The sequence below is a fragment of the Cynara cardunculus genome (genome assembly GCF_001531365.2).
Source record: "Cynara cardunculus var. scolymus isolate 2C chromosome LG 1, CcrdV1, whole genome shotgun sequence".
Classification (NCBI taxonomy): domain Eukaryota; kingdom Viridiplantae; phylum Streptophyta; class Magnoliopsida; order Asterales; family Asteraceae; genus Cynara; species Cynara cardunculus.
Window position 1 is genome coordinate 20044987 of NC_037528.1, and position 19265 is coordinate 20064251.

The 19265-nt window shown below is 35.9% G+C and overlaps 2 protein-coding genes across 2 annotated transcripts; both read left to right on the plus strand.

Moving 5' to 3' along the window:
- The first annotated feature begins 4127 nt into the window (after positions 1–4127).
- Positions 4128–13162, plus strand: LOC112506719. Its single transcript, XM_025110996.1, has 10 exons — positions 4128–4326; positions 4483–4552; positions 6371–6499; positions 6594–6657; positions 6737–6824; positions 7485–7569; positions 8428–8484; positions 9924–10040; positions 11778–11848; positions 12511–13162. Exons 1-10 carry the CDS (start codon positions 4172–4174, stop codon positions 12920–12922), a joined length of 1248 nt encoding a protein of 415 aa, XP_024966764.1. The 5' UTR covers positions 4128–4171; the 3' UTR covers positions 12923–13162.
- A 2554-nt stretch (positions 13163–15716) lies between these two features.
- LOC112524578 (mediator of RNA polymerase II transcription subunit 4) lies at positions 15717–18511 on the plus strand. The gene is made up of 2 exons (XM_025134466.1): positions 15717–15838; positions 17113–18511. The coding sequence occupies exon 2, from the start codon at positions 17133–17135 to the stop codon at positions 18333–18335; it is 1203 nt and encodes a 400-aa protein (XP_024990234.1). The 5' UTR covers positions 15717–15838; positions 17113–17132; the 3' UTR covers positions 18336–18511.
- The last annotated feature ends 754 nt before the right edge of the window (positions 18512–19265 follow it).

Here is a 19265-nt window from a genome sequence, read left to right on the forward strand (position 1 = left end):
ATTAATTAGAATATTAATGATAGTAAATAATATTTATTGATTAGTATTTAAAAACATTTATTTATTGATTTGTACTTTAAAATTTGTATGGATACATGTTTAAGTTCAAAATACATGTCCACAATTTTATAAATGTGTAATCATCACAATTTGTAATTAAGTAAATGGTAATTTTATCATTAATAATTGAGAGATTAATGAATTATTTATCTCATAATTAATAGTAGAGTTGAAAAATGGACATTACTTTTTGAAAACGGATACTTACTTTGAGGCAAACTAAAATTGAAACGAGGACACTTATTTTGGGGTGGGGGAGTATTTGTTTTTGTTATTTGTAGACATTGTTCGTCTTATAACTATGAATTATTCTTTATGGTAATTTATATGTATTAGTGATCGGTTAATATCTTTTCGTATTATTTATAGACTAAGTTTCTATTTAGCATATTATATGTACATATAAATTAGTTACCGTGCAATTTAGACGTACACTTGTTTATTTCTTAATAAAAATCGGCAGATGTATCAATCTCTTTTTAAAAAGAAAAAAAATCATCATCAATCATACAAACAATACAAAATTATTCACACCTCCGTCATTATTATTACTTATTTTATTTAATTTTACAACTTTATTCCTAAACAAGGATCTCTCTCTCTCTATATATGTGTGTGTGTGTGTATATATATATATATACTAGAAGGGTACTCATGCTATGCATCGAGACACATTTCGATTTTGATGTTTCATTTTATTTTTTATCTATGTCGAAATAATACAATTTTATGTGGTTTTGAGAAAACGATAATATTTTTAGTTTTGAATAAAATATATAATTGAAAATATCATATAAAATTTACAAAAAATATATCAATATTAATATCAAATTAACTATTTAAAAGTCTTTATTTGTGTATTTTTTAATTCAAAATTTTTATTATAATTTAATTTAACGTAACAAAGTAACTTAATTTAGGTTTAATAATATATTTTTTTATAAAGATAATAATTAAGTATTTTGTTATAACTCAATAATAATCTTAATTATATTTTATATTTTTTATATTTTAAAATAAGATGCTTATCCTCTATTTGATTATGTTTATCCCCAGTTAGTTACACTAATTCAAATATAGAGCTTTAATAAGTTGTATTTATGCATAATTTACTTATAATCTTGAATTTTAAGTAATATGCATCAATAAACAGCACTTCATGCATTAAAAATGGTTTTTAAGAGTTTTGTCAAATGCTTTATAATATAGTATAGATATTAGAATTTCACTAATGATATTTTATTAACCTTTTTGAAGTATTTGAATACTATTTGTTTTTTTTATTAACAACTAACGTATATTTATATAGACAATCTTCGGATCATTAATCAAATTACCCATGTTAGTGTGCAACGCGCAGTTTCCACTAGTTATTGTTAATAAGTGCTTATTATGCAATAAAGGGTAAATATAGTCATTTATGATATTTAGTCGTTTATTCAACATAATGAACAAATAACAAGGAATTTCAATTTATACAGACATATTAATCCATACAGTCAGTTTTATTCATACAAGACTTAATAAAAAACCAACCAAATAACCCCTTAATTAATTAAGTTATGTTAACGTGTTTGAGTTTAACATGGTAAGTCACCCAATAACATCTTAATGACTTTTTCCATAATTACCATTGACCTACGATTTTCTTTTCCATACGTCTCATTAAAAATAAATAGCTTACCAATGCATGCACAAATTAAAATTTGTAATTAAGTAATGATACTTAGGTGCCGTTTATCAAACACTTATCCGGGTAAGCGTTTATCAAGTCACTTTATTTTACCGGATGAATATGACAAGGGCTAAAAATCTTACCCGGTAAGAGCGAAGGCAAAAATCGAGAATCTTACCGGGTAAGTGAGGACGATGACTCTTACCATGATTAGCGCTTACCAGGATAAATTGTTGCATACGATGTGTTTTAGTGAATAAAATCTTACCCGATAAGTAAGCGATAGTGTTGAATTTACCGGTAAGTGTTTAGGTAAACGACCCCTTAATTATTTTTAATATATTTTAAGTTATTAAGTATTGTGTTATTAACTCGTTAAGTTCATATTTTTTACGTTATTTTAAATAATTCATATTATTTTAACTTTTTACCGTGTAAAATATTAATTGAACAATTTATTTTTATTTTAAACACTTAAGTAGACGGAAAGTTAAAATGTTAATTTTTGTTAAACTTTTTGCCGAGCTTTTTTTACTTTCCTTCGGAGAAAAGGTTTCGAGAACATAGAGGATAGATTAATAAAAAATCAAACAACCTTTGAGTTGTGTTTGATACATGGGAGGGGACAGGATATGACGGAGAAAAAACTCATTGTCCCACGTTTGGCGTGACATGGGACAGGACAATAACTCACTGTCCCATGTTTACTGCGGCGACATACGACAGGGACAAGAACTAGGACAAGGTGAGATTTTGTACCCAAAACAAACGCGCTACCAAGCTGTGCTACATCCCTTCCATTGGAGTAGCACAAAAAAGCTTTTTTCGGTGGAACAAGATGAGAGAATAATGATATAGAAACTAAAATACTACTAATTAATCTTCGTTTGATATATAACCTTAACATGATATTTGTTTTCGTGGTCAGTGTTGCTATTGCGGTCGCCGCCATCATCAGCTACATCCACCTCCTCGACTACCACCACCATTGACCACTGATCACCATCGTCTATCACCACCTCCACAACCACAATCGTCCATCACCACTACCACCATTGGCCATCTTCACCTTTTCTTCTACTATAACAACCTCCCCCATCGTCGACCACCAACCACCATCGTCCATTGCCACCACCACTACTACCGTTGGCTACCTCCACCTTCTCATCTACTACAACCTCCTCCACTGCCTCCACAACCAGCGTCGGCCACCGACCAACACCATTCATCGCCACCACCATGGGCGACCTCACTTCCACCATAACCACCACTATCGACCATTACCACTGCCCACCGGCTACCACTACCTCCTCCACAACCACCACCGTCCATCTCCACCATCACTAGTATTGTCGACCATCACCCCTGCTCACCATCACACCTACCTCCACCACATAGGTCACAACTACCTCCTCCACCACTGTCAGCCGCCAACAACACCACTATCCACCACCTTCACGTCCCCACAACCACCATCGTCCACCAATTACCAATTTTCTATCTTCACAACCATTGTGTTACAACAATCTTCAGCGTGCCTTCACCAATTAATAAGGATATTCCAAACTAAATAAAACATAATTTATCCTTTGTATAAATTAGATTTTTCAAACTATCATCAATTATATAAAAAATTCCATTCAAATCTGATACCATTTTATATTAATGTATATGAAATTGTGTAAAAATATTTATAAATTAAATTATTTACTTTAGTTGTGTTGATTATAACTATTATATGATATATAAAATCATAAAATAATTATTGGGGGCAACTTGTCTATTTCTATTCCATCCAGTCTTAGCCGTATTAAACACCGGACAAACACGATCATACCCGAACTGAAAAAGTTCTGTCATGTCCAACCAATCAGCGTTCCAAATGCTAGCTTGGGGTTTATCACTTCTTAACCCATAGTTAGTGGTTGTTTACTTGCTGCTTAATAGGCTTATTGGTCTATCTGACTTATTGGTCTATCTGGCTTATTCGCACAGCTCATTTGAGTTGTTTACTTACGGTTTATTCACACAGAACATGACTTAATCGCAAAGATAGAATGATGTGTTGTCCCCATTCAGCCGTAAAAATGACATCCCTACCCCTTATTGAAAGCACCACCTCATTTCCATATGAGATACCCCATTATCGGTCTCTTTATGATTTTTTGTTTTGATGTTCAAATAATTAATATTTAGGATAAATCGGTCTTTTATGTTATTCAAACTGTTGGTTCAGATAAAAAAGGTAAACAACACTACCGGTCTAACCGGACAGACAAATTTATCCGATACCGAATAAAAAATTTAGTAAACAAGCCCATCGTTGGTAACATGTTAATATCCTCCAACCATAAACCCTAAACTTTTGAATGAAAACAATATTGAGCGCCCAAATCAACGAATTTGAGCTTTGAAGCGGTGGAAAGCAATCCGACGATGGTTAAGGCAGAGATCGGTGCTGGTGCTGGTGCCGGTGCCGGTGCCGATGCTGATGCCGTTGCCGTTGCCGATGCCATCCATCCTCCATGGCTCCACTTGCTTTCAGCATTTCTCGCCATGGAACCTTCTGATTCGTTAATCTCCATTTCTAGGTAAGCCGTTAATCCCGTCGGCTCGGCTAATAACCGAAATTCACCTTCTTTGGATTCACTCTGCCTGAAAGAAATCTATGCCTCTGTGTATAGTGATTTTTCTTTTCTAATATTTTATCTTTCGACATGATCTGCGTTAATCCAATGTATCCATAGAGACTGTGGTGGGGGTGCAATCACGGAGAGTGTTCAGAATTTCATCTGGGACCAATGTATTAGCAGAGCCGTGAGTTCCTTCCCATGACACTATTTTGGTCGGCAATTTTCGTTTTTTCAAATTAGTGTTCAGGGTTTTATACACGGATTATTTATGAAATTTTAAACAAACACATATATCCGCGAATCCTATTTAAGCTTCTTAATTCATATCAAGCACACATCTTAATTACACATTGGTTGATTATCGTGAGCTAAATCATATGGGTTAAATCAGGGCTGTTCCAATCTTTTTGGAGAGCCTGACACACTTGTACAAAGACTATAGATTGATTGGATGAGTAATGAATAAAACAAAATATAAAAGTTTATGTCATATATTATATTAAAAACCATACAAATTAAAACAACAAAAATGTCTTAAAATGACAAAGTTACATACAAATTTTAGTTAAATGGAATTATTTTCCTAACATTCTTCGAAACAAAATCTTCAATCAGTTCTTTCACAACCAGCTTTCTCCAATAAGACGTTGATTTGAAAGGATTAGCATAAAGGAGTTCACCAACTGTTGTTACCTCAAGTTCTCGAAAAACCCTAGCTCAATTGTAGGACCAATTCTCCCACAACTATCAACTTTTCTGCATGTTTCTAAAGGGCTATAGTGCTATCAACAATGGTAACCAATATCACGATGAATGAAGTCAACAAAATTGCAGGTGAGGTTTCTCGTCAAACAAGAAAGAGAGATTATTAAACAAAGTCGTGCTTGGTACTTCAATAATAATATTAGCCATCCTGAAAATTAAGATGAATGAGACTAGCTGAGTAGGAGAGATTAATCGTCAAATTAGAGACCGGAGGTGAAGGGATTGCAGATATGCGATCGTAATTGGGATTGACGAATTGCCAAATATGGTAAAAGAGAAGGAATTCAGCCATTCGGGCACTGGGCTAGAATGCTAAATCTCTAAACCGTTATACCTGCCTAAATGGGCTAAAACTAGAGGGAAAAGCCAGAAGGAATTGAGCTAAAACATAGGCTAAAACCAAAACATATACTGTTCGCAATTTCACATTGGTATGCCATCCGACATGGCCCTGGGTTCAGTTAATTTTGGGGTAACTGGATTATATAAGTACCACCATGGCCAAAGATTGAGGTGTGCAAATGGAAATAAAAATTCATAGAAAGTAGCATGTGTGACCTCCAAAATATGAATTTAAGAATGAAGGGAAAAGTGAATGTTTTTATACGTGAATAGTTATAAGTAAGCTTCTCCCTACAAGATTTGACAACTTGATTGACAGGTTTTTAGTCGTGGACAGGATAGTTCATTGGCAATAGGATGATTATCATAGGGTAGAGTTCTTGGGAGAACAACCTCGTATTCTTTCAGAATAAGAGATGGTGCCTTTGCTTTGCAGGCGTGTTGTGGGTAACAAATCTAGCTTAAGAATTCCGTGTCTTCAAAAATAAATTGTAGCTCTAATGCTTTGGGTTGTATGCGTGTATGCATGGAATGTACAAAATAAACATGGAGTCATATTGCTTTTATGTTTTTTTTGGGGGGGGGGGGATTCTAACATAGGGGACACCAGTTTTGGATTTAATTTCATATGACTTGAGGGGATGTAGTTAAGTGTATAATGAACTAAGCCATGTTCTTGATGGACGACTGATATTTCAAGAAAACAAAATATGAATAACCCACAAACAAGAAAACTTGACTTCATTCTATTTATAATCTTAAGTATGCAAGTATATATAATATACTAATTATTAAAGACGACATAAAACAGCTCAATATTTACATCAATGAAGGACCAACTGCCTTTTAATATGATCCACTAATTCTTCAATCTTTTGTTTTAATGTCACTGCAGGATGGAAAAGCTAGCGCACCTTATGTAAGGTCTTTCCTGAAAAAGGTTATTCTTGAAATTGAATCTGCAGGCGCTGTTGTTGCCGATGAACTTTATGAACAATTTGCATTTAACATGACTTCGTCGAAGGTACACATGCTATTTTGTTTTTGCTTACCAAGGTTGCAGAAGAAAAAAAATAAAGAAAAAGGTTCATGCATTTATGTTATCCTCTATGTAAAAGGGTGATGATTTAGCGAAGGGAGACTCAAGGATCATTAGGAAAATTTCGTTTCTTTACCCTTCTGGTAAGCGTATGTGAACAGTAATTCATCAATTTTCATCCGTAATATATATTTTGCATGTTCATTTTGGTTTCTTGTGAAGATCATGTTGAAGCCCAAGTTTGCCAAAGTCTAAGGAAACTAATAGTGCCACTTCAATGTTCGCTTAACATGCTTGAAGGAGATACTGGGTAGGCATTATTGCTACTAGTAGGGACGTTATATCACTAAATTCTTGCATCATGCATACCATTTCATTCACAAGAATATGAATTTAAGATGGGAAGCTTCTTGAGTGGACTTGGTGTTTGATTAGCTTAGTTATGTATTCATATGCAGAGAAGTCCTTGATACAGGGTGGTTGCACCAACAAAAACATTAAACTAGCAGTCACAGGCTAAGAATGAAGCAAAGAAGTTACATATGTGAATAGAACTTACGGATTTCCAATATAATGGCATTCTTCCATGCTCTTGCATCAAGGGTTAAGCACCTCACAACATCAAATTGTTCAAATCATCGTGTTATTTAGTGTTCATATTAATCTAGGCTTTTCTATACCTCTTATAACTCCCTTCACTTGCTAAAAGATTTGTCTGTTGCTGGCTCATTGGATGAGCAGTGGCTCATGTTGAACCAATCCTTTGCGGCATTGCACCTTCAGTAACATATAATCCAACTGGTTGTGGATCCATTCTTATGCATGAACTTGTTAATGTAATTTACTTGTCCTGTTTCAATAGAGATGAAGCCAAGATTCTATGCTTGTGGGTGTCTGCATTATCATATGCATGATGTAATGTGTATTTGTAACAAATCAACATATGTAACTGTTGACATGGTGTGCTCAGTTGTTCCATATGGCCCTCAAGCCTGTTCTTATCGGAATTCATTCTTTCGTGTCCTGAGCTGTTTTCAATGAAGTCATGTTTTGAGGTAAGATTGTCTCTGAATACACTTCCAAATTCAATACATGGAAAATTTTCTTTTTATTTGATAATTTTTATTTCACTATCTCTAGGCTGGCCAAGTTAGGATCTAATGTGTTGCAGTACATGTAATGATTTGAACTTAATAGAAACACATTTATAGAACCAGGAAGGCTTTATAAAGGTATATTTCACATAATAATGACTATGCTTTTAGGAATTGCAACAGTTGTGTCTTAGATGTATTTTTGCACATGAAATTTCAGATTTAACATCCTTTGCATGTTTCGTATGCGATTTGAAAATGAATGAAGTTCCCAAATATATCTTAATGTCCATACAATAAGGGATACTTTGTGCCTGCACCCCATATTAACACAATTTTCTTTGAATTCTTGTCTCTGCTATATTTGTTTTGTTGATATGCTGATGTCTTGGTCAGCTGGCATCGGTTACTAGCAAAACAAACTGAAGATAATGAATGTTATGCTTGTCCGGTCGTAGTATTTTAAGATCTTGAGGATTCTGTGTCTGACCTAGTTGTTACATAGATACATGGTTATTTGTCATAGCATGCGGCATCTAGGTTTATCTTACATACGTTTACATATCATGCGGAAACTCATGACTTAATGGAAGTGCTTGTGCACAACTACTATGTTCCAGTAGTTTGGCAAGTAGCAATTTACCAGGAAATGTGTAAATTAAGAATATACGGAAAAATCTTAGGTTGTAGCAGGTTTTTATGTTTCTCTGATGTCCATTCAGCCCACTGGCTATTGTACTTTTGCAACAGCAAATTGCCATCTGTGAGTACCTACAATGATTTTCCTTCTGTGTTTTGTTTTGATCCATGAAAGAGCAGCTTGGATCAGGCGTTGGTTTGGTTGGCATATGTCTGGCACATGTGAAACCCTCGAAGGCAAGTATCTCCTTCCTCTCTCTCTCTCTCTCTCTCTCTCTCTCCTTCCCTCTGTCTCGCATACACACACCATCTCTCTATCCACACACACAAACAACACTGGACATGAAGGTCTATGCTGACCATGCTAGGCATGTGCCATGTTTGCAGATGGTGTCTAGTTCCTGATATCTCATTATAATCTTTGTTTTGCATGGAATTTGGAAGAAGTATCATGGTATGCCAGTTCTCATGCCCGAATGGGAACTTGGGATATTAATCAATTGTATCTAATGCAATATAGAATTGTACCTATAAACTGCATGTCATATTAAGTAGCGATCCAACATCACCATCAACAAGTTTTCCATTCATATTAAGTAGCGATCCACCATCCGAATTTCATTACGTTACAGCGATGAACATCTTGATCAAAAAAGACATCACATATCTAACTACTTTTATCAAAACAAGAAAAAAATGGCAAATGTCACCCAACTAATGAAAAACATAAACTTTCATTTACGAGCTTCATTTACCCTAGTTTGCACCGGCATTTCAAGTTCATTCCTTGACATCAACAAACTAGGGAGATTGGGGTGATTTGCAGTGCTCGTGAACACATTGGTCCATCAACCCAACCGAGAAACCTACATCTAGAATCCTGTAATAACATTAGAAGACGAATTCTTAGGTCAAATGAAAAAATAGAGTAAATTACACACTCTACTCTTTTACATCCATCGAACAAGACTAGAAGCTACGTCTTGGATTTGTGGAGGTCCGAGACGTTCGTATGATGGCTATTGAACCACAATCACAGATCGCTCTTGCCTATTCGATTTTTGGTTCAACACCGATGTCCAAAAACTAGGGTTTGGATGCAATAGAAGCTGCTGTAAAAAATAAAGAGAAGATGGTGACTTCGTTGGGATTAACTTAGGGCAATGAGGGTAAATAAATAGTCTGGGTGTTTGGAACATTTTTGCCTCTAGCGTGCAAAGCACATGCTCTCACTTAGCGGGAGCAAATGGACAGCGTCTTCCTCAGGGACCAAAAGTGAAGCAAAATGGCTACTAGAGTGACCAAATTTGTAATTAGTTCAAAATAGGGACGAGAGTTGCTAGTGGGCAACTACATGGACCAAAAGTAAAATCACTCTAAATGATACATTATATAACGCCTTAAAATGTTTTTTTAAATAATGAGTGAAAAGACCAAAACACCCCTGACTTAACCGAGTTTTTTAAAACGGGAGTTAGGGCTAAGGGTGCGATCCATAACGAAATTGAAACCTGAGGACCCTAGTCATGAATTTTTAGGGTTAGGGACCTTATTTGCAACCGAGATGAAACCACAGGGACGAAAAATCTAATTAACTCTGATGTCAAATATATCTATGATGTAGTCCCATCCATAGCTTGTATTGCTAACATCTTAAACTAATCCATGCAATGCAGGTGCTTCTAACTGATGGTGACCTTTCAACTTTAGCCAATTTGAAAGTTAACTTGGAGCTAAATTGCATGAGTACCCGATTTTGTTCGAGTGAAGGCATTCTTGAGGATCCAAACAAGGTGAGTTGCATCATTATGTCTTTTTATCTTTTCTCTATTGCACCGCACTACCAAAACTCAAACATTGTACTAGGAATATTGGAAAAAGAAGTAAAAATAGTAGCAAGTAACATTCACCTTTGGACAACAAAACTACATCCCTTTTCACCTTCATGCCACATCACTTTCTTGCTCTCGAGGGGGCATCTGATTTTGTATTTAAGGAAGAAAATTATAAGAATTTATGTCAACCAAGCTGTAAGCTCTGATCCCATTTTAAAATTATGGTAAAAAGCAACTTTTATCACAACCTTGGAGAAATCTGTATAAAAGTTATATTGAAAATTTTAAGATGCGCCTTTTAGCATGCAAGAAGTTGAGTTTTGTGGTCTTTCTGTGGTTGTTTGCTGAAGAAATGCAACTTGCACAATGAATTGTTATGATTTTCCTGATTGTGATACTTTATAGGATTATGCTCTAGACCTTCTTGTAATACCAAGGAGAGATGTCCTTTTGCAACATAATCTGGAATCGGCATTAAGACTATACAGCGAACAGTAATCCTTTTTGTTCTATAAAAAATAGTTGGATGGTGCAACCATGGTTTTAAAAATCGTTTGAGGCATATGCCTCGAGGCTAGGCGGCCCAAAAACGCACCTGAGGCGGCGCCTCTTGGACCCTGGACGAGGCTTACGCCTTGGTTCAGTGAGGTGGTTCGGTGAGCGTGAGGTGATGTCGAGGTGTACTCCTCAAATATTTGCTCTGGTAATGGTTTTTTTGGCTTTTTCTATAAGCTTTATGGCAGTTGTAATACTTCTCTTTAGTCTTTATAGTATAAGTGTCTTTTAATTAAAAGTCAAAGCCCAATGGCCCCAATGTGTACTTTAATATTTCAAAACCCAAAAAGCTAGTACTTTCTCCTCAATCAAAAAGTGTGGTTTGACCCTTCCTCTTCCTCCAAGCAACGATGTTTTCCACACCCTCTCAGTCTATCTCACTGTTTCACTCTTTTCTTTGTGAAGAACCGCTGAACCAATTCCCTTACTAATTTAGTATTATATATTGTATATAAATGTATATATATTTTTGTAGTATATATACGTATTTTGGTGTATATATATTTCCGCCTCGGGGCTTATGCCTCGGATTGCCTCGAGGTTTACGCCTCACCTCGTTGAGGGAAAACGCCTCGAGGCCTGATTCCGCCTTTTAAAACCTTGGTTGCAACCATATGAATGCATGCCATTGTGTATAAACTTTCGTCAATTACACCATTTGACCTAAATTGGTCTATTGTATATGCTTCAGAAGTGAAACCTATTAAAAGTTTCTTGATCTTTGGGCAGCTTGCCTATACAAAAACCATACTTGGCGGAAGTTACCAAGAGTACGTTACGAAATATACATACACTGATGCACATATAAGTGAATACCTGTCTAAAGTAGTAATTAACAGAATATATTCACTGTTTGAACATTGGAAAAACTCGAACATTCTGCCTGTCCGATTTATTTTATTACCTAATAAACTAACATGTGTTTATCCAATTCAGCATGAACTTTCAGGCCTGCGTGTGTTTTATTAATCGACTACATAAAAACCCAAAAGGCATATATTGATTAACAGAAGGAAACCCACAAAATTTAGATTCATAGACTACAAAACCAACAAAAACTCCATCCTGTATGTGTGGTCATATATTCTTGTAAACTTGTAATATGTGCTTGTGTATATCTAACTTAGCTGTTGACTCCAGGTCAAATGCTTACATCTACCGTGGGAATCTGCACTTGAGAGTGATCTTCGAGATCTGATGCCAGACATAGTGTAAGCACTTCGTATATGTACTTAGACCATCTCCACTGAACGCACCAAATCATCTCCAATGAATGCACCATTTTGGTGTTATGAATAGTATAATTTATTAAGTTCTCATGAAAATAAATAATTTATGGGCGTCACTTGTTAAGTTGATAAATAAAGGCATAGTATTGAAAATCTATGTAACTGAAATGAAAAAGAATATACTTAGGGGCCGTTTACCAAACACTTACCAGGTAAGGGCTTATCGGGGTGTACTTATCTTACTGGGTGAGCATGATAAGGACCGAGAATTTTACTCAGTAAGAGGCATAGCAAGGACCGAAAATCTCACATGATAAGTGAAGGGAGAAGACTCTTACATGGTAAGCGCTTACCAACAATCTATTTGTATGGCCCAGATTATTACCAGATAAGCCAAGTGAGAGCGGTGACTCTTGCTGGTAAGCACTTACCCGGAAAACGTTTGGTAAATGGCCCCTTAGAATATTCTCTTTTGGTGTAAAAATAGTGTAATACGATTGAAGTTGATATACTGTTTGCTTCATTTTTTGCGCCAAAAAAGTGCAAAAATTTGGTGTTTTACATCGGAGATGCCCATATACTTTTCTTTCCATCCGTCTCTCCCTCTTTTTCACTCGCAATTTTCATGAATAATATATGCACAGGTTGGGTGCAGACGTGATATATGATCCAGAATGCATTCCGCACCTAGTTCGTGTCATTGCCACTCTTTTGACCACAAAAAAGTCAACCTCCATTCGTAGAGATGGATTCGGAGTGCCCAATGACATATCTGGCAATACTCAGGTAAAGAATTCGAACGCCAGCTCTACTGATATCGTCAACAAAAGATATGAAGAGTTTCTTCTTGCATCAACGACACAACCTGTTGCATATATTGCTTCCGTGGTTCGAAATATCGACACTTTCAACTATTTTCTTAAGGTAGCACTAGAAGCAAACCTTAGAGTAGTGGATATCACTCAAAATGTCAAGATTTTTGATTTCCTTCCTTACATGAGATCATACCAAAGATCCTCAGTAAGGCTACTTGGGATCTATCACTCATTTCATTAGACCATGTAGATTGTAGTGGACTAAACCACCCACTGGTTCAACCCGTGGTGTGTGAATGTGGGTCAACGTGGTTCGGTGTACTCCCCATGGAACGAGTTAAGACCAGGATTGGTCCAGATACTACATCTGTTTGGGATATACTGAGTTCGTTTAAACAAACTCAATCTTGTATTTTTATGTTCTAAATCCGAATCTTTGGACCTTATAGAATGTTAATGTAATTACGTTCAGTTTTTTTTTTAATCTTTTGTAACAAATCCCAGTGCATTTGGCCTAGTTTGTTACGCGGTGTGCATTTTTGTAGAAATTTTCCGAACACTTTTTTTTACGGTGAGAATTTTAAAAAAATCTGAACGTTTATGTTGTTCAATATTAATTCTCGTTGTTTAATGTGACCACACCTATCTATTTCACACGGGAAAGCCGATCCTCACATTATGGGTTTACTACCATTGGGGCTTTTCCGTCCCTTGCAAACACCGCCAAGGCACCGATGGATGACGTGGTTCTTGCGCTCATCGTCATACATATTGGACATTATCATGTTCAATAACTTGCATAACATGCAATACCTCATGACATTACACTATCTGCACATTTCATCCGTCCCAGTAAAAGTACATGAAACTCACCTGATACAGTAGCTTGACTTCGCTCACTTGAAATAACACCTATATAGGTGGAATATGTTCACTCGATGAGTCGATGTATGGTGAAGACACCTACAACGAAACTCGCACAAAGGTTGCTGTCAAACTTGCACACTTGGTCGGAATGTTGGTTGCATGGTACAATCATATAATGCATATATACAACCATTGGTACGACTATATATTTCATATAAGTTGAAATGGGTGCGATTATGTTGGTTGGTTTGTAACCTGACGGCTTTAGACCGTTTAGTTGTCGTCGTATAACTTGAACAAAACTTAAAGAAATCAAGAACCAACTACGATTGTGTATGATTTGGATGCAAATCGTAAAATGTTGAATCGCTTTAATCCTAAAATGTTTCCGTCATGTTTGTATGTAAAGTTTTGGATATTTTGCCTAACGAGTTGAAGGATATGGGTCTTAATAATATGCAAATCGTATGTGTTAACATGTATTTTGGAAATAACCCGACTTGATTACGAATCTGGAAAGGCTGGGATGGATCTTTCAAACCAGAATTTGTGAAGGTGATATTACAAGAAGACAAGTGAAGCTTTTGTATGTGATCATTCTTGAAATAATTTGCATGCTAGGGGCGGTTTATCAAGCACTTACTCGGTAAGCGGTTACCAGTAAAATTTAACACTATTATTACTTACCGGGTAAGATTTTAGTCCACCAAAACGTTATTGTATGCAACAATTTACCTGGTAAGCGCTTACCGTGGTAAGAGTCGCCCTCACTTATCGGGTAAGACTCCTTGTCTTTGTCTTGCTCTTACCAAGTAAGATTATTGGTTTTTACCATATTCATCCGGTAAGGTAATGTGATTTGGTGTTCACTTACCCAAGTAAGTGTTTGGTAAACGGCCCCTTAGTTATTTTGTTTGTGAATGCATTGTTGGTATTCGTACATTTTTAAACAACTTGTTTGGTTGTAATTTTGGTTTAGGACATTGATGTTGGAATGTAGATATCTAAACATATTTTGTTTATAATAATTTGGTAAATAATATTGAATGAGATTGGTATGAATTATATATACACACACATAAAAGATTATGTATAAATATTCATAATAAAATTATTTAATTATTTACTTGAAAAGTCTTGCTGTAAATTTTATGTATTAAAACAATATTAAACAAAATATGTCAGCGACAATCTTATCATTTAATATTTTTGTTTTGTTTTTTTGTCTTATCAAACATTATTTTAGACAACTTGTTCAATTTTCTCTTGTCAGAGACAATCCGGTCGTTTTGACAGTTTTGTCATGTCATGTTCAGTGTTACCAAACACTGTACCATAGGAGTGCTAAAACCCCGATCAAATCAACCCAACGCGAAGTAACTCAACCCGAAGTAACCCAATGTCTAACCGAGTTATAAAATTTTCAAACCATAGGTATTGGGTTGATTTTGGGTTATTATTATTTGAACTCAATCCAACCCGATGAACCCGATATCCTTTTATTTCTTGGATTTAATATGATTGGTGAATTTCTATTAATATATACATTAGACAATTACATATCACGTATGCTCTTTATATACACATATTTTCAATCTATTAAAATCTCTATATAACTTATTCGTATATATATATATATATATATATATTTTCAATCTATTAAAATCTCTATATAACTTATTCGTATATATATATATATATATATATATATATATATATATATATATATATRCAGTAATTGTGAACATATATATGTAAATTGAGAAAATTACCTGAATGTAATATACGTAAGAAATATAAATAAGTTGTATCAAATGGTTGATGATGAAAAATAAATTATGAGTAAAAGAAATAATTCAAGATTATAAGAATATTTCAATGTATCAAAATATCAACCCGACCAACTCTATCAATCCATACGGTTTGGGTTGGGTTTCATTTTGGTTTGATTTGAGTTAGTTTCAAACTATAAGTATTGGGTTGAGTTGCACTTTATTTTGGGCTGGATTGGGTTAACATTGAGTTGGTTACACTTTGACTCGGTAACAATCCGTGTTTACCAAATAACGGATGTGACCGAGATGTTACCCACAAACATCAAATTCATGCTTACCCGAGTTTTGCTTTCCATATCCTTTTTCTCCATTTAGTCCTCCTCGCTCCTCCTCCTCCTCCCTCGTCGGTCCCGGCTCTCCCCGCTACCACTCGGTCAGTCCTGATCCATTGTCGCTCTCGGCCTCCTCCTTTCCCCTCGTCGCTCAAGTCCTTCCTCCTTCGGCTGCTCGAAAAGGTATATTTTGTAGGGTTTTTCATTACTTGATCGAAAAGGCATATCTCATCTCTAGATTTTAATTGGGTTTTTTTTGAAGTTGGATCTCTTGTGGGTTCTTGATTTATATTGTTTTTTTTTAAGTTGGATCTCTTCTGCTGCGACTTTCATATATCTGCTAGTGTTCCCCCTTCATCTGCATTTTCTCCTTTTTATATATATGTACTGTTCAGAATGGGCCAGAAATCTAGTTTTATATGGCTACACATGTAAAGGAATTATCTCCATGAACTCAGCATTTCTACATATTTGTGAGAGAATTGAAAGTAAGGCTAATGTTGGGCATTCCTAGTGTCCTGCCCCATGGCCGATCTTGAGGTTTCTGATGCTCATGGCGGAAAGCCAAAAAAATGCCCCCAATATATAAAAAACAAGCAAGCAAAACATTATTTATGGGGTTTGGAACCTAGTCAAGTTAGGCAGCTAATCGCTACACCGATTTGATCAAGATGCTTCCAAGGTGTATCTTCATGAAAATAATGAAGTCAAAGCACTCGGTCAATTGAGACCCTGAACACACACTTCTCTATCACCCAAAGTTTATGGCAACACTTCTCTACAAATATTATTGTAGTGCAAAATCCGGTTAGCCTTCTGTTCTTGACTGTGATGTTTTGCTTTTATCACTCTCTTATGTGATTTTGAAACTGTTAAATTCATCTTCTCTAATGTTGGTTTTATAGGCATCAACCAATATTATAATAGCAATATGTGCATCTCGAACAAACAACAATCAAGTGTTTAAATATTAAGCCAATGTTGCTTACAATCTTGAGTAGTCTGCTAAAAAATTGTCATCATCGCTTACATGAAGTAGAATATGGAGACAAGTACTTATGTGAGCCAATTCAAGGATCATAGCTTAAACAATACATATATTCCAACAATCCTTGAGAATAGTGGTAGTGAGTTTGCAGATCAAGGCAATTAGTACTTGCAAATGGAACTTAGAATTAGAACTCAGCACAAAAAAGAAGTACATGTACATTGTTTTTTTTTCTATTTGGGTCCTCACTCCTTAGAACTCGAAGCAGAGTCTATAAAACATGTTAACTTTCTCGTTGAGAGTTCTTTAAAAAAGTGTACACTGAATGGCTCCTTCAACTCCATGATGCGTTTATGGAATCATGTAATCACTGAATGGATTGATTTATGTTGTAGTTTCCACTTCAGTGAAGACTGCATTATTATTTCTTTCGGTTACTAAAACTTTGTATTGGTTTGTTACCAAACAGGCTCATAGAAGAAGTTCAAAATGCTACAGAATGTACCTCACCAGATTATACAGTCTCCAGCCCGTCTTGGCCTGCCAAACCCTAATTCACCGTCTCTACAAACTCCCGCTCCTCCGAAATTCTCATCGCAGATCCCACAATCGCATCCGCCTGTTTTGCATCCAAATTTGTTAACCACGCCCACCTCCCTAACCCTACTACCACTCCTTCCTCCTCTATCTAGAGCTCAGTCGATCCTTCTAAGGATGGCGTCCCTCACATCAAGACTTTTTGAAGTCTCTTCTAATCAAGCTCAGTGGCGTAGTACCTTCCGTGGTTCTTTTCCTACCTTTCTTTCTACCCAAACCGTATCTTCACCAGATTCATCTCCCGCCACGTCTAAAGAAATCATCGCCCTCTTCACAACTCTTCAGACTCAACTCTTTGAATCCGTCACTGAACTTCAAGAAATTCTTGACCTTCAAGATGCCAAGCAGAAAATTACTCGCGAAATCAGATCCAAAGATTCCGCAATTCTGGCGTTCGCTAACAAACTTAAAGAAGCTGAACGGGTCCTTGATATCCTAGTTGATGATTATTCAGATTACCGCCGCTTGAAAAGATCAAAAGTTGAAGAGAATGAAGAGAGCTCATCTACCACCACAGTTGCAACTCAGCTAAATTTATCCGATATTTTATCATATGCACACAGAATCAGCTACACGACCTTCGCCCCACCAGAATTTGGCGCCGGCACAGCTCCTCTCCGAGGTGCTCTCCCACCTGCCCCTCAGGAGGAGCAAATGCGCGCTTCTCAGTTATATAGTTTTGCTGACCTTGATGTTGGGTTACCGAAGTTGGCAGAGAACGAGAAATTCGCCGTCGAGCCCTTGGCTGAAAACCCATCAGACCCTAATTCACTTGCGAATATGGTAATCAAAGATATGCTTCCTCCAAATATTGTGGTGCCATCAGGATGGAAGCCTGGGATGCCTGTGCAGTTGCCTACAGATTTACCAATCCTTCCTCCAGCCGGATGGAAGCCTGGCGACCCAGTGGCTTTGCCACCATTGGACTCGCTTGGTGGACCTCCAAGGACCGAGGACCAACAGACTCAACCCATCCATGTTCCTGGATTTGCAAAGGGGCCGCAACCTATACAGGTTCGGCATGTCCAACTTGATATTGATGATGATAGTAGTAGTGAATACAGCAGTGAAGATGATAGTTCTGATGAAGATTGACAAAAAAAAGCTTCAAACAGTGTGATATTCATATTCACAAGAAAACTGTGTGTAATGGATCAAGGAACCTCTTAGTTTAGCTTATGACCTCTTGCTTTTAACTTTGATTGTCTTAAAAGTTACAGTTCATTGGCAGTTATGTTGTTGATGTACATAGTAGGAAATCATTTGATGCCAATATGCATGTCTAAGTGTTAACGGTCGAGTCGAATCGAATGAATAGCAGGTTGTTTGGGCTCGACTTTGAAAAAATAAGGTTAAAATAGTAACTTTTATTATTCAGACTATTTACAAAGGAGTTAGGACGGATTAATGCTTAGAGACAACTTAACAAATTCGGAACTTAATCGATAAAAAATCAAACAACCCTTATATTATCATGTTAAAATTTTGTAGATTTAATAATTACAAAGTGTAATAATTATATTTTTCTTATAACAATAGATTATCAAATATGTGTACTTATAATTTCCAGATACAACCAAAAAGGCTTTTGGCCTAGCGGTGTCGTAGTCTATAGCCTCCTAGGAGGTCAGGGGTTCAAACCTCACAAATGTGAGGAGTGTGTGTGAGTTTATTTGTTGCATTTGTTGTATATAAATATTATATACTTCAAAAAAAAATAGATATATAGGACTCGTTTGTCTGCTTGGAACTCCTTAATTCATTCTTTAGGGGCAACTTGACAAGTCAAAGAGAGAAAATTATCCTCGCATCCGTCAATACTTTTTTTTATATTTATTTCTAAATCATTAAATTATATCATATCCAGTTCTATTCGTAACAAACACTAGACATATAATTTGTCTTGTCTCCGTACCAAAACCTACCTTATGTTATTGTTGTATATCATAATAACAAAAAGAATCAAGGGCAATTTTATTTTTAAAAACTATATTTTGGAAAATGTATTGACTTTTTTTTTAATAT